We start from the raw sequence: 27,420 nt of genomic DNA on the forward strand, positions 1-27,420 counted from the left end.
AAGGAGATGGTTGCAGAAGTGAAGGATTTATACTTGTTTTCTCACATGAAACTGGCTACCTTATGAAGAGCCATCTTATTACCATTTCAGTGTGCAGTGCTGGACAAAAAGAACAAGAGGACCAACAGAATTTGTCCAGAATGATGAAGAGCAATTACAATTTAAAGAACAGAGTATATACTCTCCATATGATCAAACAAAAAGATATTTACAGGAGCTTTCAAGTATAAAATGGCTGTCATCTTGGCCTTACCTCAAGTTTCTCTGACAACATCTACCTGGGATGAACAAGAATAATCTTAAAAGAAAAAAGCAAATTCCTTGAAAAAATAATAAACAAATGGAAACATTTCAACTGTCATGCGTGAACAAGGAGAACCACACCTTCCCCCCCGTCCCCCCACCCCCCCCGCACGCGCGCGCTCTCTCTCTCTCTCTCTCTCGCTCTCTCTCTCTCTCTCTCTCTCTCTCTCACACACACACACACACACACACACACACCAGTATCTATAGACCTAGAACGCTTTCCTTACATAAGCTCTAATTTAAGAAAATTATTTCACTTTCTCTAGATCTCTTGTATTCCTATTTATGCCTAACTTTTACAAATCAGTCTTTCATTATTTTAAAGCTGAATAAATATAGGCAAGAAAAATAAGTAGCAGGACCCAAATTAAATATGCTAATTATAACATAACAAACATTTAGTAGAGTCCAGAATACAAGAAAACACTCAAACTTTAAATGATTGTTTTATAGACACCACACCAAACATGCACCCTCCATGTCAAAACAATTTCTATGGAAACTAAAAAAATAACAAAATAAAACTAAGATGCTGTTTTGAAATGCATAACAAATACTTTCCTCTAAAATACTTAGCTTTATTAAGAAATTGTACTAAAAATAACAGAGTCAAACATTTGCTCTATTCTACTTACATATCATAAATAAGACAGCTGTTGATGCAAGACATACGTACTCCTTCACGATCTTTCCATAGTCACCATACAAGCATTCTTGTATCAGAATAAGCTGTTTACCAGCCAACCGTATGTGGTTGAAGGATTAAAATGACCATCTATACTTTACATAGTAAAGCATTTTCAAAAAATTTAATGTACACAGTGACAAAAAGGGAAAAAATACCACAGTAATTCTGGACACATGAAGAGGAATTAAGCAGCTTCATAATCAAACCAGGCTTCATTATTTGCAATAAGGGCAATTCTTTCCATTCCCCACCCAATACTTAAGTTTCAATAGTATTAAAAGAAAACTCAAGTTGAAACCAAATAACTGATGTGCTACCCAGCTTTGAAATCTATAAGTAACTCTTCCCGTGAGGTAAGGCAACTGAGTAATTTGATTGTATTAGATTGTATTAAAATAATTATACTTGATTTTTCAATAATATACTAATTAAAAGGTATCTCTTTTTTGGAAATATAACAATAATGAAAAGAGTTCTGAAACTATGAGTTATATTTTAGGGTGGTGGGGAAATATTAGCAATGCTGTCATTTTACTGCTTGCATACTTTCTACAAAAAGTGAACCTAAGAATGATGGATGACCTATATTTTAAATCAAGTAAACAAATCCTTAAACATAAAACAACCTCATGTATTCTCCTTTAACTTCAATTTCTGCACATCATTTATGAGAAGATGATTGAGAGGTAATAATTAAGGCCATCCTATATAGACAACTAAAGGATTTGCTTTAAGTAAATTAAGAACATGCTTCATTTTCAATGATCACAGTATAAAACTGATGGTCCCAAAACTGCACTGTTGTTTTAAGCTCTAAAGTCATTCTTGAAAAGAGGAACTTCCCTCTCATATTAGGTGAACTAAGTAAGAAGCTCTTTTGACATATCACTTGCACACTTCTCTATGGGAGTGAATGGAATATCCATCTAAATTCCATGAGCTGAGAATGTCTAGTACATATAAAATTCTAGAAAACAGTATACCACATTGTAGAAGGCACTAAAGCTTCTGCTTGTGCTCCCATAGCCCATTTTGAAAACCCAAGTTTTCTTTTTATAATGACACCTTTGCCATCTACCGCTGACAATACACACTACAATATTATTCATAAGAAGCTTGGAAGTGTCAAGAAAGTTAAAAAAGAAGTGCTTACTTTGTGGGAAAACCCAATGATTCTAAACACTGAATACTAATACATTATTATTAGTATTCAACACAGTTGTTCGTCTTTTTGAAAGAGAACAGTAGTAGCATGCATTGTCAGTTGTTTTTTAATCCACTTATTTAAGGAATCTGAATCTGTAAAAGTATTGTAAAGAAAAACTGTAGTCCTAAACAGTGAGAAAAAGAAACACAATAGTGAGAATTTAACACAATCACTATAAATCCTGTGGAGTTAAGTGTTAAAACTTCTTACATATTCTGCACTTATAAGGGTGGGTATGTATTTGCACCGATTTCAAGCACATCATCCATCTGTATATATTGAAATTTAAAAAAAGTAAAACAATACAAAATTCAGTAACTAACACTTTTTAAAAGAGCCTCCAATGTTTATCTCCAGTCTTTGTGGAGAGTACAAATTTGGATCTTTGATGTCCCATTTATTTATAATGGTTCTTGGCAAACACTAACAAACCACAGGACAAGTGTGTCAGCCACCATGGAAATGCACAGATTTTAGAAGATGAGTTTGGGTAATATCGTTATCTTCATGATGTCCATGCTTTCTTTTCTTACTCACTAACAAGATGGCCACAAAGCCACCTAACAACTAGAAAAGCTGTTAGCTTATCTCTTTATGCTCAAATGGATTCTTCATTATTTAACATCTTGTTAAGAGTAATTAAAAGCTTTGGATTTTATTCCAGCGCGCATTTAGAGGTGCACTTGTCAGTCTTATACGGCTTCTGTTTTGGTAGAAAGGTTTTCTTCATTTGGCTGACAATTCCCATTTTGCTGTACTTGGTTTTCCTCAGTCCTTGGTGCTTCCTTGTCATCTGCTTCTTTGCTCACAACTGATTCTGGTTCTTTATTGTGCTCCTTCTCCTACAATGAATATTAAGAGACACATTTAATATTTTTCTCAAGAGTTGCCTGTTACTACATCTGCTTATGGCTAAAATATGTAATTTTATGTATTGTGAATTAATAAAACTGGGTTATTTTATCCCATTACCATTTCATATAAGTAGGTTATGCAAACATGTATCCATGTCTTTTGCACTTCTCATAAAAGATGGGCAATCCATAGAAATTAAATTCGAAAAAAATAGATCAACAGAAATTCTAAGGAAGTGTTCAGTAAGTGTTGTTCACTGACTTCAAAAAGTGTGACAGACCTGTAGAAAGAGTAAAATAGTTCCCAAAGACACCGGGATAGATTTGTAATCTGGAAACCAAGGAAGCAAAAGTAAGGAAATGTAGAAAAGCAAGTCACTATTCCTCCAAACAAAGACTGTTCAAGAACATTCAAGTTTTGCCCTCAGCTTAAGGAACAATTAAATGAGAACATGGGGAATAGTGCTTGGCACATAGTAAGTGCTCAAGAAATGCATGTTATTGACAATGATAAACTTCTATCAGTATGAGAGTAAATAAAATTGTATGATAAAAGCTCCAGAACTCATGATGTTCAAATACAAATTATACCATAATTCATTTAAGTTCTTAAAATATTCATCCCAAAAAGTTACTTGGTAGAGTTTGGTTTTCCATTAATTATCTAATTCAAAAACCTAATTTCAGTATATATTACAAACCAAATAATGACAGAACATCTGTCAAATTTGTTGAAACAAATATACTGAGGAAAATGGCATCAAGTAGAAATCTGAATATAAATATCAAATACATTTGTTACATGTACCGTAAATAGTCTAAAATTTTTCTTAGTATATGCCATTCCATGATTCTCTAAAATAGAGAATGTGATTGTTTAAATTTTAATAGCTCTTATCTATCTATCCCTTCAAAATTTAGTTTTAAAAAGACTGTCAATTTAACAAATACGAAAGAATACAAAAAACATACAAGACACTATTGCCCTCAAGGACCTTTTAGCCTAAAACTACTTATATGCAATAAAGAACAATCTCAATTATTAATTATTAAAAGTCGAAACACTGAATGTCCATTGCTTACTTTAAGTGAAGTATTGTTCTTCTCCAATTTTTCTTTCCCATCTCGGTCATTAGAATTCTTTCTTGTAGAGGTTGAACGTTCTCTCTCTCTTCTTTCACTAATATGGTCCCTTTCTTTTTCTCTCTTTTTATCTTTCTTATTTCTGCTATAAGAATATTGATAATATGTCAATTAACGTCTAAGAAATAAAAGACCAGCTATTTTGTTGACGAAATGTTCTTACTTAACACTAAAGCATTGTAAATAAGCATATCAGTAACCTAGTTTGATCAAGTAACATAAATGAGACCTACTCTACATAAATGACCACCTACTCTACCCACACTCCAATTAACATTTTTTTAATTTAACTTTTATTTTTTTAAGAATAGTTTTTACTGATTTTTAGAGCGAGAGAAAGGAAGAAGAGTAGAACATCGATGTAAGAGCGCAACATTGATCAGCTGCCTCCTGCATGCCCCTGACCAGGAATTGAAACAACCACCTTTCAGTGCATAGGATAATGCCCAACCAATTGAGTCACACCAGCCAGGTGTTCACATAAAACACAATTTAGTACTGTCAATTTATTAGTTCTGAAACACTTGAGTTTATTTAGCTACTATAATTAGGATAAAATGAAACCAAATACACACACACACACACACACACACACACACACACACACGAGGCCCAGTGCACGAAATCCATGCACGGGGTGGGGGGAGGTGGTCCCTCAGCCCGGCCTGCACCCTCTCCAATCTGGGACCCCTCAAAGGATATCCAACTGCCGGTTTACAGGGATTGGACCTAAACTGGCAGTCGGACATCCCTCTCGCAATCCGGGACTGCTGGCTCCTAACCGCTCACCTGCCTGCTTGCCCCTAACCACTTGGCATGCCGGCCTGCTCGTCCCCAACTGCCCCCACCGCCGACCTGCTCGCTCCCAAATGCCCCCCCTCGCCAGCCTGATCACCCCCAACTGCCCCCCATGCCAGTGTGCTTGCCCACAACTGCCCCCCCTGCCGGCCTGCTCGCCCCCAACTGCCCCCCACCTGCTGTCCTGATCACCTCCAACTGACCCCCACTGATGGCCTGCTCACCCCCAACTTGCCCCCCTGCTGGTCTGCTTACCCCCAATGGCCCCGCGCCCCACCAGCCTTATCACTCACAACTGCCGTCCCATCCTGGCCTGATCACCCACAACTGCCCTCCCCTCTTGGCCTCTAACCGCCTCTACCTCGGCACCGCCACCATGGCTTTGTCCAGAAGGTTTCCCAGTCTAATTAGCATATTACCCTTTTATTAGTATAGATAGAGGCCTGGTGCATGGGTGAAGGCCGGCTGGTTTGCCCTGAAGGGTGTCCCAGATCAGGGTGGGGGTTCCCTTGGGGTGTGGGGCAGCCTGGGCAAGGGGCCTGTGGTGGTTTGCAGGCCAGTTACTCCCCCATGGGGTGAGGGTCCCCACTGCGGGGGCGTGGCCAGCCTGGGTGAGGGGCTGAGGGCTGTTTGCAGGCTGGCCACGCTCCCCGGCAACCCAAGCCCCCAGCCCCTCCTTTTTTTTTTTTTCAGCGCCTCCTTGAGCAGTGGCCAGGGCCTGCTGGAAGCAGGTATCTGGGCTTTATTTATCTTCTATAATTGAAACTTTGTAGCCTTGAGCAGAGGCCAGGGCTGGCCAGGGCGGGCAGGAAGCTTGGCTTCCTACATCGCCAGGAGCAACCCAAGCCTCCTGCTTGCTCCAGCTCTGTGGCTGCTGCCATCTTGGTTGGGTTTAATTTGCATATTCACTCCTGATTGGCTGGTGGGCGTAGCTGGTGGGTGTAGTGGAGGTACGGTCCATTTGTATGTTTCTCTTTATGTGGAATAATTGCTAATGGGTATAGGCTTTCTTAAAAATGACCCAAAAAATGTTCTAGAATTGAGTAGTAGTGATGGTTACAGAACGTTGTAAGCATATTAAAAACACTTAATTGCACATATAAAAGGATGAATTTTATTGTAAGTGAATTATTTCTCATTTTTAAAAAAATAACGTGTAAAGGTGGGGTTGGGTACAGTCACCGACCATACACACATACATAAACACACACACACACACACACACACACACACACACACACACTCTCTCTCTCTCTCTCTCTCTTCTCTCTCTCTCTCTCTCTGTGTATATATTATAGACTGTCCTTTGTGAAAAAAGGGAGAAAATCAAATATATGTATCTGCTCAATTTTGCAAAAAGAAAGGAATAATAAAATAAACAATCTCTTACAGAGGATGGAGGGGAATAAGGTTAAAGGAATAGGGAAGACAGTGACACTTTGTGAATATATCTTTTTGTCTAATCTGAATTCAAAACTGAGAGAAGTCTTGATTTTTATAAGCAAAGCTTTTTTTTCCATAAAAATATGGCTACCTTGCCGAAACCGGTTTGGCTCAGTGGATAGAGCGTCAGCCTGCAGACTGAAAGGTCCCAGGTTCGATTCCGGTCAAGGGCATGTACCTTGGTTGCGGGCACATCCCCAGTAGGGGGTGTGCAAGAGGCAGCTGATTGATGTTTCTCTATCATCGATGTTTCTAACTCTCTATCCCTCTCTCTTCCTCTCTGTAAAAAATCAATAAAATATATTTAAAAATATATATATGGCTACCTCTATAATATCCTATGTCTTTCATTATTCTCACCTAAAAACAATAGCCCACAAGCAAATAAACAAAATACCCCTGCTGGGAACATGCTCCTTACACTCTGGCAAAGCTTTTTATCAATTTCTCTTTCCTAAACCTAGAAAACCAACTAAAAAATTATGACTTACCAATAAAGGAATGAAAAAATAAACAAAAATCAAACCCAACCTCCAATTAGATAATGCAATGAAAGACCTCATTAACAAAAGCAATGAAAGTAAAATATGTGTAAGAATTTAGAAAATACATAAAATCTGTATGAAACAAACACTAAAAAAACACTAAAGATGGCCTGAATAAGCAGAAAGATATACTATGTTCCTGAATAGATTCATCTTCATAAAGTCTTCTGTATTATAAAGCTACTTATAAATTTTCTCTAATAAATGTAATATAACTGTAATACAAATCATCAATAGATTTTATTTCTAGAATCTAGACAACTGACTCTTATGTTCAAAGGGAAAAATAGACATGCAAGCATGGTCAGGAAAGCTCAAAAAAAGAGCCATGAGGAGTGTGGGGAAGAATAGGCCTTATTAACTATTAAGAAATACTATGTAATCTGAATAATTAAAACCATGACACACAAATCATCAGTCAAACCAATCCAACAGCACAGAACAGTGATTTTCAACAGTATGCCGCAAGAATTTTTAACACATGCAATACCTGACTATTTAATCAGGGGCACCAACCTTTTTTCCCTTAGACTGTCAAATTAAAAAATGACAACCAACACAACACAATAGTCATCCTATATGACTGAAACAAAACTATTTTGTCTCATCAGCAAAAATGTATTTTTTTACTGTGGCGCAGAATTTTAGTAATTAGTTTATGTGTGCCATGAGATGAAAAAAGATAAAAATCGCTGGCCTAGAAGGCTCAGAAATAAACCCAAATAGAAAAATTTACTACATAATAAAAGCAATCTTTCAAACTAGTATTAGAAAAATTGAGTTTTTGATGAATGGTATTAGGACAACAGTGAAGCATTTGGAAAAATAAAATAAAATTGGATGGTACATTTGGATAAACTCCTAATGGATCAAAGATATAAATGTAAAAATAAAACCAAAAATGTAGAAGAAGAAACAATTGGGGAATTCTATCATAACCTTGGAATAGGAAAAGACCTTTCTAAATTTATGACAAAATCTAGAAGTTAAATAGAAAAAAATTAAGTTATATAAAAATAAAAAACATTTGTATTTAAAAGCTGGGATTTAAATATGACAAAGTAAAAAACAGTTACTGAATAATTATTAAAAACTATTCTGCTTAACATATTAGCAAAATTATATACTCTAAATTACCTCATTAGTAAGGGTGGTCAATCTAGAAACAATAACTTAGAAGGGTAAGTTTTTAAACTAGGGAAGATACTTGAAATCAAATCACTAAAGAATAGTCTCACCAATACAGAAAAAGCTTCTGAAAATATTAAAAAACAGACTCCATAGGAAAACTGGCAAAATATATAGACAATTCACAGGAAATGGCCTTCAAATATAGAGATGATCATTGCATTTCTTTATTCTTAAGAGAAATGCAACTAAAATTACTATGATGGTATCATTACTCATCAATTAAGTGGGCAAAAAGCCACAACCTTGATTACATAACCTGTTATAGCTGTAGGGAAACAAGCACTCTCATGCACAGCTAAAGCACAGGGTGTTGTCAATCCGTATGAAAGGCAATATGGAAAACTCTCAAAATTACAAACACAATCCTCTGAGCCAACATTACCATTTCTGGAAAATTTTCCTACATACTTACACATTACAAAATGAATTAAGTCCAAAGCGATTCATTACAATATCTTATAATTTAGAACAGAAAAATTAAGAAAGCCCATTCTACCGCAGGCTGGTTAAATAAACTAAGGCACTATCATACAACAGAAGTCCATGCAGTTGTAAAAATGAATAAAGCAGCACTCTCTGACAAATATGGAAAGATCTGGTTGTGAAAAAAGCAAGTGCACAATAGTGTATATTCTGTACTGCCTCTTTTATTAGAAAGATGAAAATAACTACATATCCTCACCTTGTATGTGTATATGAAACTGAAAGGATATACAAAAAATGAATAGTCATTACTTATGGGAACAGAGTAGATGGGCACATGGGTGAAAATTAAGACCTATCACTGTATAACTTTTTATACGGTTTTGATTTCTGAACCATGCAAATGTATTACATATAACTCATTCAAAAATATAAAGTTTTAAAAATAGGCTGAAAAGAAAATTGTCCCCCTGCTTCCTCCTTAATATGGGCACATACTTTCAACCTACCTCCTAGGGGATGGAGACCTAGAAGATTTCCTTTTTATGGTTTTCGATGTTCTTGGGGATCTAGAAGAACTCCTGCTCCGCCTCCTTCGCCTTTCCCTGAAAGTCAAAGATATGCCATTTATAACAGCAATTTAAATAAAGTGCAATTCGTATCAGTAGACGAGTGGATAAAAAAGGTGTGGTACATTTATACCATGGAATACTACGCAGCAGGAAAAGAATCTCTTACCCTTTGAAACAGCATGGAGGGATCTAGAGTATCATGCTAAGTGAAATAAGCCAGTGAGAGCAAGACAAGTATCACATGACCTCCTCATATGTAGAATCTAATTAACAAAATAAACTGATGAAGTGGATCCAGAGACATGGAAGCATGGAACATAGTGCAGAATCTGAGAGAGAAGGCCAGGAAGGTTGGGTGGGTGGGAGATAATCAACCAAAGAACTTGTATGCATATATGCATAACCCATGGACACAGACAATAGGATGTTGAAGGCCTGGAGTGGGGCAAGCTGGAGAGGATTAATGGGGGCGGGGGGAGAGGGGAAGAGAAAGGGACATATGTAATACTTTCAACAATAAAGATTTTTTAAATCCTATATAATAAAAAGGATAATATGCAAATTGACCGAACTTCAAACGACCGGTCCCTATGATGTGCACTGACCACCAGGGGGCAGACGCTCAATGCAGGAGCTGTCCCCTGGTCATCAGCGCACTCCCACAGGGGGAGCACCACTCAGCCAGAAGCCAGGCTTCCGGCTGGCGAGTGCAGCTGCGGTGGTGGGAGCCTCTCCTGCCTCCGCGGCAGAGCTAAGGGAGCAGGCCTAAGACATCAGCTGGACATCCCCTGAGGGCTCCCGGACCGCAAGAGGGCACAGACCAGGCTGAGGGACCCCTTCCCCCCTGCCCAGTACAAGAATTTCGTGAACCAGGTCTCTAGTAAATAAAGAAAGGGCAATTCAAATACACAAAAGCAGAAGAGTCCTTAATACTCTCAAGTGACCAGTATTCTTGGGAAGCCAGTTTAAGCACATGTCCTTTATGAGCATGTTCTACTATCCAATTTTAGTGCAGGTCAAATTATGAACCATAAATCTTACAGATTAATAAAAAGATCTCCTAACATTTCATATTAGAAAGGGTATAGGACCTCCAACTCTTCTTGTTTATTTGAACAATAATTTCTTGAGTTAAAAAAAAATATTACTGGATGTTTTGGATTCTCTCAAGTTAGGTATGTTCTTCCTTAGCACCTAAAACATGTTTTGCTTATCAGACCCTTTGTCATGCATCTAGCTCCTTGCTGCCCCACTGTGGATTACTTTGTAATAAGGTCACTAACATGCCTTTTTCAAGAAAAATAAGTTGGCTTGCAAAATGTGAACTTTCCAGACCTAAGTATTCAGAGTATCTCTAAAAAAGTATTTACATTAACTCATCTTATGCTTTGCCCTCCCATCTCCTACCATTTCATTACTGTTGCTCTGTTCATTTAAAATTGAGTGCAGAGTTGCTTAGAGATAAGTAAAATACTTAAAACCATGGATTTAAATATGACAAAGTAAAAAATAATTACTAAGATTGTGTTTGTTATTAAAAATTATTTTGCTTAATATATTAGCAAATATGAATACTCTAAATTACTTCATTAGTAAGGTCAACTTAGAAACAATAAATTTCAAGATGTCCATAATTCAAGGATGAGATATGAGATATAGTTATTAAATGACTAATGTATCCAACAAACTCACAAGGAGTTCTGATAATTAGTGGCCATTGGCCATATAGCTGAAAGAATAAACCTTATAGAATTCAAATTGTTCTTACCACCTCAGTAAATTGATTCTAGGTTAATGAAACATTCTATGTTTTCATTTATAAAATAAAAACCTAAATAATGTTTTAGATGTGGTATATATAATAGATATTAAGACCAAAAGAGCTTAAAAATTTTGAGAACACAAATAAATCAATTCCAACTCTACCTGAAGCTCTCTTCTCCATTACCCAACTTTATTTCCAGGATACCCCAAAATTATACTTCTGACTGATGAAGAAATTAGATAACAATATTCCATTAAATCAATGTCTATTCAGCACAAGAACCCAGAGCACTTTTTCCATAGCTTGAGAACATCTGTGTATTCCAGACTTTAAGTATACACAAAACGGGCTCCCTCTTGATCAGTGTGACTCTGTTTGTTCAGGAAGTACTATGTACAGGTGGATATCTAATAACTACCAATTGATGGTAAGAGCTAAGGCTGAATAGACAACAATCTAGAATACCAAATAGTTGAAAAAGAAGTAGGCAGCTCTAGTAGGAAGAACTGCAGTTGGCTAGAATTAGATTTAAATTTTAGTTCCACACCTTACCAGCCGCACAACTGGGGTCCATGTTGCTTTTAACCTGAACCTGTTTTTACAACTGGAAAATGGAAATAACTCAAGCCTTACAGTGTTGCTATGAGGATTTAGAATACCAGTAAAGTACCAAGCATAGAGCTTGGCACATAATAGGTACTCAATAAATATTTTCTCCTTCCCTTCCTTGGTCTATTGATAGTAACTTTTTTATTTTTTTTTAAATATATTTTATTGATTTTTTTACAGAGAGGAAGGGAGAGGGATAGAGAGCTAGAAACATCGATGAGAGAGAAACATCGACCAGCTGCCTCCTGCACACCCCCTACCGGGGATGTGCCCGCAACCAATGTACATGCCCTTGACCGGAATCGAACCTGGGACCTTTCAGTCCGCAGGCCGACGCTCTATCCACTGAGCCAAACCAGTTTCGGCTGATAGTAACTTTTAAACATTAAAAGGTTTTTAAACATTGCCCGTCGGATGGCTCAGTTGGCTGGAGCATCGTCCCTGCACCAAAAAGGTTGTAGGTCCGATTCCCGTTGGGGGCACATATGTAGGTTGTGAGTACAATTCCTGGTTGGAGGGTGGGGGGTGTAGGAGAGGCAACCAATAGATATTTCTCTTTCCCTCTCTCAAAGCAATAAAAACTTATCCTTGGGTGAGGATTTTAAAAATAAGTTTCTATATATCAATATTTTCTTTTAAAAAGTAGAATATTGGAAATAAAAATATTACGTAGACTATTTTTCTGAGCAGTTGAAATGTTTCCCCCACTTACTAAACAAATCAGAGCAATTGAAAAGCAGGAAAATGCTAAAAATTGAGAAATTGTATCTCTTCACCAAGCTCCTCTGAAAGTATGAAACATTCTAAACAGCATTTATTTTCCAGACCCAGAGTTTATTTAGGAATATATTTAGCACTGAATGTGAACATCTGAACTTTCTTAAATATCAACTGACTTTAAAATGGGCCAAGAAAAAATTAAGCATTTCATTCATAGTCATCAGAAAAAGCAAATTCAACTAAACGGCATCAAAAACATTATTTGGAGTTGTGAAGAGCGGTATCTAAACAATTACATTAACACAAAAGAATATGTGACACAGAACCATTAAAATCACTGTGTCATAAACATGCAGTTGCAGGGCTCAACGATACCCACAGTAAATGAGGTTAAATTAATTCTTCAGTTTTGGTTCAAAGTGCTAAAATATTACCAGCTTATTTTAAGCCCATTTTAACATAAAGTGTTGCTTTCAACTCTATACTTCTGAATCAAGTTTTCTTAAAGCAAGTAGCCAAGAACTAGTTAGAGAATTCTCAAGTAAACTTTAACCTTTTGCACTCGGATGTCGAGTGTGACTCGACACGGTTAGCATTAGAATAAAGGAATTGAGAAAAAAGCAAGCGAGTGCAAAGGGTTAATTTCTAAAAAGAGAAAGGGCTACTATACCTCTGATACTAAAGTACAAAGTAGATGGAAAATTTCCTCTAACCTTCAATTTCCTCATGTTTTACAACCATGATAATAATCTTCTCATAGACTTATTTTGAAGATTAAATAAGGTTAGTCATGAAAAATTGCTGAGACATAAAATCTGGCATATAGTAAAAGCACTCAAATGCTTGAATTATCTTGTATTATCTAAACAAAGACTCTAAGAATAAAACCAGGAGGTCACCGTTTGATTCCCAGTCAGCACATATGCCCGGGTTGCAGGCTTGATCCCTAGTAGGGGGCATAAAAAAGATGGCTGATCGATGCTTCTCTCATCGTTGATGTTTCTATCTCTCTCTCCCTCTCTGAAATCAATAAAAATATGCATTTTTAAAAGAATTTAAAAAGAAACATATTCCTGTTTCTGAAATTATTTTCTATGAAAAATTATGCTTAAAATACCTTTAAAGCTTGCTAAAAATATGTATTTTAATAAATAGCTTAACACAAGTTAAGAACTTCTATTTATTTACAGCCAAGGTATCATCCAGAATAACGGATGTAGGTTTACATATCTTGAATCAATGAAGGTCCTCATTTTGCTGCTGTTACTATGGCAACCTACTCCACCTGGTGGCAGAGTACCTATTAATAGATTAAGGGAACAGTCCTAAGAAAAAAGCAAAACCTTAAAACTGACAAAACAAAAAATGTAAATGTTCATGCATTCAACAAAATAGTGCAGTAAAAACTAATTTAGATGGAAAAGCACTAACACTACAACTTCAGAAATCATTTCACGTAAAACTTACACCACTCCAAAGAAATAATTCTAAGAGGTCAATTCTTCTATATTTAAATTTTTAAAAGGCCTTTCCACATTTCCATATCTTGGCTACTATGAATAATGCTGCAATGAACATAGGGGTACGTATATCTTTGGGAATAAATGTTTTCAAATTTTGGTGGTAGAAATCCAAAAGAGTTCCTGGGTTTATGCTTCATTTTTTTGAGAAACTTTCAGTTTACATTCCCACCAGCTGTGAATTAGGGGTTCCTTTTCTCCACAACCTCTCTAACACTTGTTATTACTTATCTTGTTGATAATACCCAACCTAATAGGTGTGATGTGATGTCCAACTGTCCTTTGCTAGATGACTGGACAAAGAAGATGTGGTACAAAAATACAATGGAATACTACTCTGCCATAAAATGCAATACTGCCATTTGCGACAACATGGATGGACCTTGGGAATATCATGGTAAGTGAAATAAGTCAGACAGAAAAAATCAAGAACCTATGATTTCACTCATATGTGGGATATAAATCTGAAAGCAAAAAATGAACAAACAAAAACTCAGACACACAACAGTATGGTCGTTACCAGAGGGAAAGGGGACTGGGTGGTACAAAGGTAGAGGGTGTTAAATATATGGTGGTGAAAGGAGATTTGACCTTGGGTGGTGAACACACAATGCAATATCCAGGTGATCCTATATAAAAGCCTAATATGCTAAGTGTCCGGTCGTCTGTTCAACCAATCAAAGCAGGATATGCTAATGATCTAAGGCCGCTCAACCGCTCGCTATGACGTGCACTGACCACCAGCGGCAGACACTCTGACCAGTAGGTTAGCTTGCTGCTGGGGTGTGGCTAATTGAGACTGAGCAAGAGGAGCCGGACACGCACTGGGGCCCTCCCCAACTGGCCAACCTCCCGAGTCCCTCCCCAGCCCCAACTGTGCACCAGTGGGATCACTTGGCCTGCCCTGTGCCCTCTCAAATCCAGGACCCTTTGGGGGATGTTGGAGAGCCGGTTTCAGCCTGATCCCGCAGGCCAGGCTGAGGGACCCCACTGGTGCACAAATTCGTGCACTGGGGTTCTAGTATATTATAAAATTGTACACTTGAAACCTATATTATTTTATTAATTAACAAAACAAAACAAAAAAAACTTGCCCCTGCCATCCCACCCTCCAAAAACACCAGCAGCAGCACCATCTGCTAGTGCTACCACCATGTTAAAATAATGGATCACAAAAGAGAAGTAAAACTTTTCAAATAGTTTTGCCCAATACCATGCATCCTTCCTCCTCAGATTCAATCCTGTGGCAAGCTCTCTTAGAGAAATGCTTACTCTGAAAAGGAAAATGTTTTGATATTACTGTACTGATTCTACTTGTAAAGGAAATCTTGTCCCCCTCAGTTAAAATTCTTATTTTCATTTGTCATCAGTAAACACCTTGGTAAAAATTTTAAGCATATCAAACCTGCTGGAACTACGAGATCTTCTTGATGCATTGTAACTTCTGGGTGGTGTTCTGGATTTTTTATCCTTCTTTCTTTTCTCATCTATCTCTTTGGATCTGTCCTTTTCTCGTTCCTTTTCTTTATCCTGTTCCTTTTCCTTCTCTTTGTCTCGCTCCTTTTCATGCTCTTTTTCCCGCTCTCTCTCTCTGTCCTTTTCCTTGTCTTTATCCTTATCCCGGTCCTTTTCCCGTTCTTTATCTTTGTTTTTACCACGTTCCTTTTCTTTTTCACGTTCCTTTTCCCTGTCTCTCTCTTTTTCCCTTTCCTTTTCTTTATCTTTTTCTTTCACTCTTTCCTTTTCCTTGATCTTTTCTCGGGTGTCTTTTCTCTTGTCCCTTTAAAAACAAAAATAAGTAAATAAATTCACAACTGAAATAATTCTACTCCCCAAAAGGACCATCCTCTCTATCTTCAATAATTATCAACACAAAACAATTTATAATACTATATGACATAACAAGTTTCTATATAACTCAGTTGTAACTGAAGCTACTAAATAAAATAAACATCACTTTGGCCAGTGTTACTAAATTGTTAGAGCCCACGCACCAAAGGGTTGCAGGTTCGATTCCCAGTCAAGGGCACTTACCTGGGTTGCAGGTTTAATCTCTGGACCAGTTGTGGTGTGTGCGGGAGGTGGCCAATGTGTCTCTCTCACACCAATGTTTCTCTCTCTCTCTCTCTCTTTTCCCTTGCCTATCTCCCTTCTACTCTCTCTAGATATTGATGAAAAAAAATTACCTCAGGTGAGGATTAAAATAAATGATTAATTAATAAAATAAAAACAAATACCAGGTGAAATTAAGTACAGAAACCTCATGAGTCATAATGGCAATCAGATCCAAATCAATGGCAACCAATATTAATCATCACTAAAACAATCAGGAAAAAAGTTTACCTTCCCTCACAACAGATTTTTAACAAATGAAGCCTTCCCCCCACCCCCCAAAACTCACCGTGAATGTGAACGACTCCTTGACTTTCGTCTTTCCCTGGACTTAGAGCGTTTTTTATGTGGGCTCTTAGATCTACGTCTATCTTTTTGTCTTGAACGTGATCTATTATGGGATCTACTCCTAAAGAAAAACAAATTGTTAGAACGTCAAACCTTTTTCTTAGAATTTCAATTTTTAATGTCGTCTTTCAAATAAGAGAATTTTAAAAACTATCCCAAAGTATGTATCAATATTTTAAAATTCTCCACTATGTAGTGTTTCAGTTAGATTATCTAAAATACTTTATTTATGGAAACTTTTATCAGATTGGTCATTATCCAGAACACCAAGATAAAAACAGAGAAAGAATGTAAGTTATTTTCTGTGTCAGATTTAAGTTAGTATTTCTCAGGTGTGGCTTTCTTTTGCTAATTTATTTTCCTTTTTTTCCCCCTCCAGAACGTCTCACAAAACAGAATATACCTCTGTGAAAACAGGAGACAAAATAATGCTAGCTCTGTGCATTATGTTCTCTTCTCATGTGAAACTCTTTTGCCAATTATTACGTGGCTTAGTATAGACAACTTCTCCTATGATCCAAGTTTCCAAATCATAAATTGTCTTTAACTCTTGACTAGCATGCAATGACTGCTTACAACTACAACTTATCTTGACAAGTTGGAACTACAACTTATCTTGACAAGTTGTAATCTTGAGTAGTGATTACATAGTTCAATAATTTCTATAAATGGCTGTGTGCCGTTTGTCATAATACATACTAAGAAGATATAAGCAGCATAGTACTAGTGACAGTATAGTGTGACAGAAAAATAAACATCATTACTTATGAGTTAAAGCTAGACATAACCAAACGTTGGATTTGTAAGGCCCTATACTAGTGATTGGCGCCAGCGAGAGCTTTATATGTATTGTGCATGTGCGAGTCAACTTAGCTTTTTATATAGTATATACTTGAGGCCCGATGCATGAAGATGCGTGCAAGAATGGGCCTTCCTTCCCCTGACTGCTGGCACTGCCTTTGCTCCAGCGGGAGCCACCTTTCTGCCTTCCCATGCTGCCCAGAGGCCCAGAGCTGCTGGGGCGGTGCAGAATGCCGCTCAGCGCCTGCATATGCAAATCAACCCACCATCTTTGTTTGGTTAATTTGCATACTCACTCCTGATTGGCTGGTGGGTGTCATGAAGGTACGGTCAATTTGCATCTTTCTCTTTTATTACTGTAGCTAGAATAAACTTGCTTAATTAGACCTGCTTTCTGATTTAGCTAAGCTTTTTTCAGCCCAATGAAGCCCCCCAACTTGTAATTGTCACCAACACAGCAGTAAATATCAACACAAAGCAGATTATTATTGTTGATCACACAGGGAGAACAAAGGGTAAAATACTGAACTGCAACAGTGTTTGACTATATTCTGAGGAAAACCTGAAGTCATTTTCAAAGTCTACCATTTCTTCTTTTCAGTCAGGTCAAGTTTCTAAATTTTCTAAATCTCTGTTTTCCAGCTAATGAAAAGAAAATAGGATTCTATCAAGTCTCCTAGCTACCTACTCCAGGACTTCTGTGAGGATCAAATGAGATGAGGCATGTGAAAACACTTCACAGACATTTGGTTAAAGTGTACAATATTTGCACCTGGCTATAAAGCAAGTCATGTTCCTGGGCTGAAGAAACTCCAAGGAGGCTAGTTGCTAGGTAGAGGAAACCGGGCATTGTTACCTGACGTCATTACCCAGCACCCACAGTGACTGTTTCCAAGCTGGGCTGGGCAGTAGGCCGCATTTTGCGCCATGGGGTCTCGGCAGCGTTGGCTGCGATTTGGTGGGATGTCGCTCTGGGAAGGTGGTGGGGCCTGTTTCCCACTTGGGGGAAGCCAAGTGTTGCTTTGTTGGTGCCAGGTCCGCGGTACCGTTTCTTTGCAAATGGTCGGTGCATGTCATGGCAGCTCCTGTGTTGAGTGTCTGCCCCATGATGGTCAGTGTGCATCTTATTTTCAACTGAACCGGTTGGACGTACACTTAGCATATTAGCCTTTTACATATATAGATAAAAATAGCTATTAAAAGAAACCTTATTACTGGAATTCTAGAAGTAAAAAAATAATAGTTTTTCTAATTGTGAAATTGTCTAGGCTCCTCTCCCCACTGAAATAACTGCTTATGTGATATCCTATCTAATAAAAGAGTAATATGCAAATTGACCATCACTCCAACACACAAGATGGCCACCCCATGTGGTCAAAGATGGCCGGCAGGGGAGGGCAGTTGTGGGCAATCAGGCCAGCAGGGGTAGGGGGCAGTTGGGATGGACCAGTCCTGCAAGGGAGGGCAGTTGGGGGCAATCAGGCCTGCACGGGAGGGCAAGTTAGGGGTGACCGGGCTGGCAGAGGAGGGCAGTTGCGGGGGGGGGGGGGACCAAGCCTGCAGGGTAGAGCAGTTGGGGGCAACCAGGCCTGCAGGGAGGGCAGTTTGGGGGAACCAGGCCTGCAGGGGAGGACAGTTAGGGGCGACCAGGCCTACAGGGGAGGGCAGTTGGGGGTTCCTGGGCCAGCAGGGGAGGGCAGTGAGGGGTGACCAGGCCAGCAGGGAAGGCAGCTAGGGGCAATCGGGCCGGCAGGGGAGCAGTTAGGCATCAATCAGGCTGGCAAGGGAGTGGTTAGGGGGTGATTAGGCTGGCAGGCAGAAGCGGTTAGGGGAAATCAGGCAGGCAGGCAGGCGAGCAGATGGGAGCCAACAGTCTTGGATTGTGAGAGGGATCCCAGATTGGAGAGGGTGCAGACTGGGCTGAGGGACACACAACCCCACCCCTGCACGAATTTCATGCACCGGGCCTCTAGTCTATATATATAAAGGCCTAAGCGACGAGCTGACTGGCCGGTAGCTATGACACATACTGACCACCAGGGGGAAGACAGCAATTTTGCAGAGTGCCCTCTCGCACTCCAGGACCCCTCGGGGGATGTCAGATTGCCAGTTTTAGCCCAATCTCCGCAGGCCAAGCCAAGGGACCCCACTGGTGCACGAATCCGTACACCAGGCCTCTAGTCTTTTTCATAATGAAATATCATAGGAACTATAAAAATATAACAATACTGAATGCACACAACCTTAATAATAAACTGATGATTCACTGGCTTTGGAGTCAGACAATCTGACCCTAACACTCAGCTCTGCCACACACTAGCTGTGAGAACTCTGACTAGTCAACCTCTCTAGTTTGAGTTTCTTCATTTGTAAATGGAGTAAGAATTATACCTACATCTACTAGGGTTGAGTTTCTTCATTTGTAAATGGAGTAAGAATTATACCTACATCTACTAGGGTTGTCATGAGGATTAAATCAGATGATGTATGGAAAATTAACTGTCTAGCAGTCTCTGGCACAGAGTAAATGCTTAAAATTCCTAACTCTCACTATCATCACCATCAACAATATAAATGAAAACTTTAAATTCTATATTTATTCCAAGAGGTCAAATGAGCTTCCATAAGTATGCTTTATATAATTAAAACTCATTTTGAGAGTCATGTTTTCATGAATTAAAACAAATATCTATAAAAGAAACATATAGTTAAATGCTTTTGGTATACTATGAAACCAGACAACCCTCGATTAATAATGAAATTTTTAAACACATTTTTCAGTCAAAATTTGTTTTCTAACAGCTAATTTTCAACTGAACCACTCATCTATTATGTATGTAAAAATTATACATTTATCTTCATACTACAATTTTAATATCAGAAGACAGTAAGTCAGAGTTTGTTGAAATTTTTTATCAATAATAATCTAAGAGATACAAGGTTCAAGTAATAGGTATTAAGGCAAAAATGCAAAACTGAGAAAATTTTTAGTCCATTTACAGACATCCACATATGATAATGTAATAAAGGGCCTTTGCTTCTATGTACTTAATAAAAAGTCTTAAGATTTCTGTTCTTAACTTTACTAAAAATATAAATAATGTTTTAATCAAACAGTGCTTTCCACCTTAATTAAGCAAAGAAACCCCTTTTAAAATATTTAACCAGACCCCTGATAAAAGTTACTTGGCTTCCTACCTTACCCTATAGGTCTTCTCAGAATTTAAAAGTTACTGCCCAAGAATAATTATTGTATTTTAATTTTGACATTAAATATTTTCGTGTCTCTACATCACCCTCTAGTCACCTACAAGTTTTTTAACTAGGAATGCTAAGTTTCTAACTAGGAGTGCTAAAAGCTTCAAATCAAGAGTAAATCTAATCCAAAGGAGAAACCAAGATGGCAGCATAGGTAAACACCTAAACTGCTGCCTCGCACAACAATTTCAAAACTACAACTAAAAGACAAAACAGACATCATTCCAGAACCAGAGGAAGGCTGGCTGAGCAGAAATTCTACAACTAGAAGGAAAGAGAAAAGCACACTGAGACTCAGAAGAGCTGCAGAAGGCAGAGGTACCAATGTGTGCATGCGGAGAGGGCTGGCAACTGAGTACGCAGCTGGCTTTCTCAACCAGGAGGGAGACACAAGCTCCCGACGGCTCTGAACTCCAGTTCTGGGCGAGACTCTGGGGACCCAGAGTCATTCGGGGAGAAACTGGACTGTCTGGCAGCGGGCGAAACTCGAGGGCAGCTTTCCCGCAGAGGTGCTTGCAGCGATTAACGCGGGACACTGAGACCCAGGGGCCTCTCAGGGTAGGGCTGATGGGAAGCCATTGCTGTCTGCTCCGCCCTGAGACTACATCCCATCCAAGCTGAGCACAGAGGCTTTTGCAAGTCTTGTCTCATAAGGGTGTCTCCAGCACAGAAGTTCTCCCAGAGTAGACACAGCTGATCCTCACAGTCAATTAGCCTGGAGGTCAATTCCTCCCAGTGATACCAACAACAATCAAGGCTTAACTACAATAAGACTGTGCACACAGCCCACAAAGGGGTACACCAAGAGTGTCCACCTCAGGTAACTGGAGAGGCTGAGCCACTGGGTCCTATAGGACACCTAGCACACAAAGCCCTCTATCAACTCAGGGAAGCAGCCAAAATTCGGAGACAAAAGAAACAGGTCACAAATGAAAGAAATGGAGGAAAGCAAACAACTGGATATAGAGTTCAAAAACAAGGTTATAAGGTTTTTCAAGAATTTTCTAGAAAAGGCCGATAAATTTAGCGAGACCCTAAAGGATATTAAAAAAAAAAAAAGGCCAACTAGAAATTAAGCATACACTGACTGAAATAAAAAATATTATACAGAGACCCAACAGCAGACTAGAGGATCCCAAGAATCAAGTCAAAGATTTGAAATACAAAGAAGCAAAAAAACACCCAACTGGAAAAGCAAAAAGAAAAAAGAATCCAAAAATATGAAGGCAGTGTAAGGAGCCTCTGGGACAACTTCAAGCGCACCAACATCTGAATTATGGGGGTGCCAGAAGAGAGAGAGCAAGATACTGAAAACCTATTTGAAGAAATCATGACAGAAAACTTCCCCAACCTGGTGAAAGAAATAGACTTACAAGTCCAGGAAGCTCAGAAAACCCCAAACAAAAGGAATCCAAAGAGGACCACACCAAGACACATCATAATTAAAATGCCAAGAGCAAAAGACAAAGAGAGAATCTTAAAAGCAGCAAGAGAAAAACAGTTAGTTACCTACAAGGGAGCACCCATACGACTGTCAGCTGATTTCTCAACAGAAACTATGCAGGCCAGACTGGAGTGGCAAGAAATATTCAAAGTGATGAATAGCAAGAACCTAAAACCAAGATTACTCTACCCAGTAAAGCTATCATTCAGAATTGAAGGTCAGACAAAAAGCTTCACAGATAAGAAAAAGCTAAAGGAGTTCATCACCGCCAAACCAGTATTATATGAAATGCTGAAAGGTATTCTTTAAGAAGAGGAAGAAGAAAAAGGTAAAGATAAAAATTATGAACAACAAATACCTATCTATCAACAAGTGAATCTAAAAATCAAGTGAATAAAAAATCTGATGAACAGAATAAACTGGTGAATATAATAGAATCAGGGGCATAGAAAGGGAGTGGACTGACAATTCTCGGGGAGGATAGGGGTGTGGGAGGTTTGGGAAGAGACTGGACAAAAAGCGTACACCTATGGATTAGGACAGTGGGGGGGGGGGGTTAAGGGCAGAGGGTGGGGTGGGAACCGGGTGGAGGGGAGCTATGGGGGAAAAAAGAGGAACAATTGTAATAATATGAGCAATAAAGATTTATTTAAAAAAATAAAATAAAAAAATAAAAGCAGTGAACAAGAGGAAAAACTTAAAAAAAAAAAAAAAGTAAATCTAATTCAACCAAAGATAAGATTTAAATTACTGTTAGCAGTTCTCATTTTACAGTCATGTGCAAAATTGCATTTATAAATTAAAGTGAATAAAGGGCAACTTACCATCATGTTGCAAAAATCATTTTTAAGTCAGTTGTTTGCCATAAAATGTTATTAAATGTTTTATAGGCCTATGCTGATCTGTAAAAGTTACTTAACTTTAAAATATAATAATTAGAATGCTACCCATCTTTCCTAACACTGTCCTGATGAAAACACATCAAAATTTGGAAACAAAAAGTGGGAACAAATCATCCCAGTCCTAACCAAGATCACAGTGATAAAAAAACCCTTCCTCCTCCTAAGGGGAAGGAATAAGAAGGTTGCGGGCTTTAGAAGCACCTGAGGACAGTGAGAACGTAGAAAGGGGGCCTTCAAGAGAAAGGGCTCCTGCCCTAGCCGGTTTGGCTCGATGGATAGAGCATCAGCCTGCGGACCGAAGTGTGCCAGGTTCAATTCCGGTCAAGGGCACATGCCTGGGTTGCAGGCTTGGTCCAACCTGCAGGAGGCAGCCAATCAATGATTCCCTCTCATCATTGATGTTTCTATCTCTCTCTTCCTCGCCCTTCCTCTCTGAAATCAGTAAAAATATTTTTTTTAAAAAGAGAGAGAGAAAGGGCTCCTACAACCCACACTCCTGCTAAATCTAGCAGGTCAGAGCTAGCACTCAGGGTATCCAGCATGGGAGGGAAAGCCTAGAAATGTCTGCCATCCTCTCCCCTACTAGGGTGGGGGAAGTTACTTCCATGTCAAGATCCTTAAGTTTTCTGAGTAAGGGTAGTTTGTTTTTTTCCCTTTAAACACAAATCATCCTCTTATGTATTTAAGAACTTAGTAAAAGCCATATATGTTTCTATAAACCATGTATAAAAATAGTATATGCTTACCAAAAACGTGTATAAAAGTGTGTGTGTATTCATATGTGTGTGTGTGTGTGTGTGTGTGTGTGTGTGTGTGTAGATATGTGTATGTGTGTATATATACAGTTGACCCTTGAACAATGCAGCGGTTGAAGTGCTGACCCACCGGACAGTCAAAAATCTTCTGACTCTCCCAAAACTTCAGTCATCCCTCAGAATCCACAAAAGATTGATTCCAGAACTAACCCCTTCCACCACAGATACCAAATTCGGCAAATGTTCAAGTCCCTTATACAAAACTAGAGGCCCAGTGCACAACATTTGTCCGGGGAGGGGGGAGGGTCAGCCCGGCCTGTACCCTCTCGCAGTCCAGGACCCCTCGTCCTTACTGCTCGCCTGCTCGCTGCTCCTTAGCACTGTCACGGAGGCAAGAGAGGTTCCTGCCATCGCCGCTGCACTCACCAGCCATGAGCCCGGCTTCTGGCTGAGTGGCGCTCCTCCTGTGGGAGTGCACTGACCACCAGAGGGCAGCTTCTGCATTGAGTGTCTGCCCCCTGGTGGTCAGTGTGCATCACAGTGACCAGTCATTCCAGCGGTTGTTCTGCTGGTCAATTTGCATATTAGGGTTTTATTATATAGGATGGCATGGAACCATGCATATGGTAGGCCTCTCACTTTTGTGGATTCCTAACTGCAGATCGAAAATATGTACTGTCTTCGATATGTGGTTGATTGAATACATAAACCCTAAACCCACAGATATGGAAAGCTATATATTTACTGAAAAGAATCCACATATAGGTGAACCCATGCAGTTCAAACCCATGTTGTTCAAGGGTCAATTGTATGCATGCCAAGAATAAGTAATTTATAATGCTATGTAGTTAGACCTACATGAAAGCAGTTCCATGAATGAGAAACATAATTAACTAATTTCAGTTTAGGAACAATCCTCCTCCCCATTAACCCTTGCACAAAGGGAAAATATCCAAATATACTTAAAATGATGAGAGCAAAAACCTTAAAGTGAACACTTAAAATATTTGCCCCAACAGATAAAGCTTCCCAGAGATTATCAAGGAAACAATGATGTCAATCATTAAGTTTGGTTTTATTCTAGCCTAGAAAACCACTAAGGTATTAGATTTGGAGCCTGGCTCTTGTAATCAACACAAAATGAACTCTTCAATTCAATTCTGTATTTCCTTGACCTCCTTTATGTTCAACACATCCTGTCAACCTATACTAATGTCGACAATCTAGCACCACTGCTTCTATACCCCTTTCCTTCTCCAGTTCTGGCTTCTGCTGCACTAGTCATTCCTTTTACATGAAACAACTTCCTTCACTTGGATCTGAACTTGCCTTACTGTAAGGCCATGGGTGGGAGAATACAGTAAAACCACATCCCAAAAGAGATTTTGCAAACTAAGAATAATAGAGAAGTATAAACCAGTAAATAGCAAGAAGTATACCCTATTAGAGTCATAGAAATAATATTTTCCTATCTCATTGTTTCAATCTCTTTGAACAACACAGAAAAACAGACTAAACTGAGCTTGCCGGTGAGGTTCAACATACTGCAGCATACTGGTTCCCTCCCCTCATATCCTCCCCTCCTTTTCTAATACCCTCACACCACAAACACATAAACATGCACACACTTTTCTCTACCTCTTCTCTTTAGGCCTAAGTATATGTGTGCATATAGCATGCAGTTAGAATCCACTATATACATTTCCACATTTCAGTAACAGTCCCTCCACATCTTAAAGAAGACAACTGAGATCCCCTTTGAGTCAAACACAACAGATTTAAAAAGAAAAACAACAGAGCTATGCTCAAAAATAAAACAAAACAGAAACGGAGCTTAAGCACAATACAATAGTTGGAACTAAAGCTGCAATTTACTCCTGTTTCAGGTCCCGAAGTACTAAAGAGAGGTAAGGACTTGAAAGCAAGATCTGGGATGGTACTTCCAATACTTGAGTGGACTGGGAAAGGGAAGGGGGCAGCAACTTCAGCAATCAGCCATCAGCATCCCCATACACATGGTTCCCTTTTCTCAATATGCAAAGTTTCTGCCAGTCTGTATAAACACTAATTTACTCTTAGAAAAATCAGAAACATTGCATCTTAAGATAGAAAACCAACTTCTAAAACTAAAAATTCATTGAAATAACAATGACATATTAAAAATTGCATTTTTAACTACAGTTAATTATAATTAAAGCAATATTTCATGGTAACCATACTTTCTGGTAAACTCTATGAAATTTCCAAATTCTGACATTAGGACAAAAACTCAGAAATCTTAACTATTTTTAATACAAAACCAAAAAATTTAAAGTGATAGCAGAAATTCTCACCTGTGTTTTGATTGTGATCTTTTCCTTCTAGAATGGGATTTTGAGCTAGACCTGGATTTGGAACGAGTGTGGGAACGAGATCGACCGCCTTTTCTTTCATTGCTCTTTCCAGACTCTGGGAGGAAAAAACCACTTTGCAGTGTAAGCTCAGAACAATTAAAGATCCCAGTTAATAATCAGGCACAAGTGGAATGTACCACATATAGTGCAAGGGGCCTACTCTCTGTACATCCTCCTCCTGTGCAATTATCCTTCAGAAACATCCAAGAAAGTCATTGCATAAACTCGTTGAGTGCAGCCACCCTGCAGCAGTACATATAAACCAGATGATTATAAACAGCTGTTCGTAATATTTTGTTGCTGCCATAATGTACGATTATAACATGTCTGTAATTCCTATAACAGTGATTTTAAATCCTTCTCCATTTATTTTGCTAGAATTGAGTCTTAAATTCTGAGTGCAACTTTAGAAAACTTGCTCAAATGTAAACCACCTAGACAGTTTTAAATTGGATTTTTAAATTTTAGTTAGCAACACAAAAGTTTGAAGAGGTAAGTGTTCTCTTACCTTGCTAATAAAACAGTGTATTTTCCCTAACTCACAGAATCTCTTGTTTATATTTACAATTAAAACTTTGATGAAAAGTGAGTCTGCTTAATCATCACATTTTAAATATATTTTTGGTTTTGGTCTCACAATAACATTTATACGTTGCTTTAAGCAAGACAGTTTTGAGCACTAATTTTGCTCTTAAAGTATAAAACTGATTAACTCAAGCTAATGTGCCTCAATTCAGTATCATGGGAAAAGAATGTGCTAAGTACTTCTTTGACCTTTGACATTAGTAAGTCACTTACTCTTTCTTGAGTTTCAGTCTTCTTGTTTGTAAAATGAAGGAACTGAACAAGATTAATTTCTAAAATTCCTTGCAGTTCTAAAATTCTGTGATCTTAAACTATGACCTATGTAACAACACTATGACCTTACCTGGTTCAATAGCAGCTGAGATAAATGACTGAGCCTCTCGTACTCGCTTCATTACTTCTTCTAACTCCTTAGCTGCAGCCTGAGGTGTCATCTCAGGGGGTTTTACTATTGCATTGTTGGAGTGATTTATTCTAAATTAAAAACATTAGCATATCACAAATACACACCATCTTTTACAAAACATGAAACAATTAAGTGTTTACATGATACATATATTTATGAATTGACGCCTCAAAAGCACATTAAAGAGTAATATAGCTAAATACAGAATAACCACAACCAACCTCAGAACCATAATGAATCTCATTTCTACCTGCCATCATCTCTTGCTAACAAAGCCAAAAGCAAGAGGAGAAAAAAAACCCTGAATGTTAGCTGACTTCTTTAACAACTTTAAAGACCAGGACAACTGCTTCCCCAGCACAGCTTAGAATTATAATAAATTAAAATGTTGACACCAATATTAAAATCAATCACTTCTATTCTTAGATTATAAGAATTTGCTGATAACTTCTGCACCCTGGGAAGAGCAAGGGAAGCTGTATATTCTGTACACTATTTTAATCACCCCTGGACCACAGCTGAGTCAAACACAGCTTTGAATGTGGGAGGCATTTGATAAAACTCTTTAGATCTACCAGGCAACAGTGGTTTCTCTGATGCACATAGAAGAATTTCTTCAGTCTCACCCCTTC

General features: G+C 38.5%; 1 protein-coding gene across 4 annotated transcripts in view; it reads right to left on the bottom strand.

The window, feature by feature from the left end:
* Window positions 1-852: 852 nt before the first annotated feature.
* Window positions 853-27,420, bottom strand: part of SREK1 (splicing regulatory glutamic acid and lysine rich protein 1) — a 50,458-nt gene continuing 23,890 nt past the window's right edge. For 2 of the 4 annotated variants that reach the window (XM_008161886.3, XM_028139560.2), the window contains 7 exons: window positions 26,726-26,856; window positions 25,738-25,852; window positions 16,186-16,305; window positions 15,190-15,564; window positions 9,108-9,203; window positions 4,139-4,283; window positions 853-3,043 (listed from right to left, as the gene is read on the bottom strand). In XM_008161886.3, the coding sequence (XP_008160108.1) occupies window positions 2,894-3,043; window positions 4,139-4,283; window positions 9,108-9,203; window positions 15,190-15,564; window positions 16,186-16,305; window positions 25,738-25,852; window positions 26,726-26,856 (1,132 nt within the window). In that variant the 3' untranslated portion in view covers window positions 853-2,893. Of the gene's footprint in view, window positions 3,044-4,138; window positions 4,284-9,107; window positions 9,204-13,451; window positions 13,565-15,189; window positions 15,565-16,185; window positions 16,306-25,737; window positions 25,853-26,725; window positions 26,857-27,420 lie in introns of those variants that run through there. The other 2 variants (XM_028139557.2, XM_054715208.1) reach the window with 2 other exon arrangements.

The sequence above is a fragment of the Eptesicus fuscus genome, chromosome 4, assembly GCF_027574615.1.
Source record: "Eptesicus fuscus isolate TK198812 chromosome 4, DD_ASM_mEF_20220401, whole genome shotgun sequence".
Taxonomy (NCBI): Eukaryota; Metazoa; Chordata; class Mammalia; order Chiroptera; family Vespertilionidae; genus Eptesicus; species Eptesicus fuscus.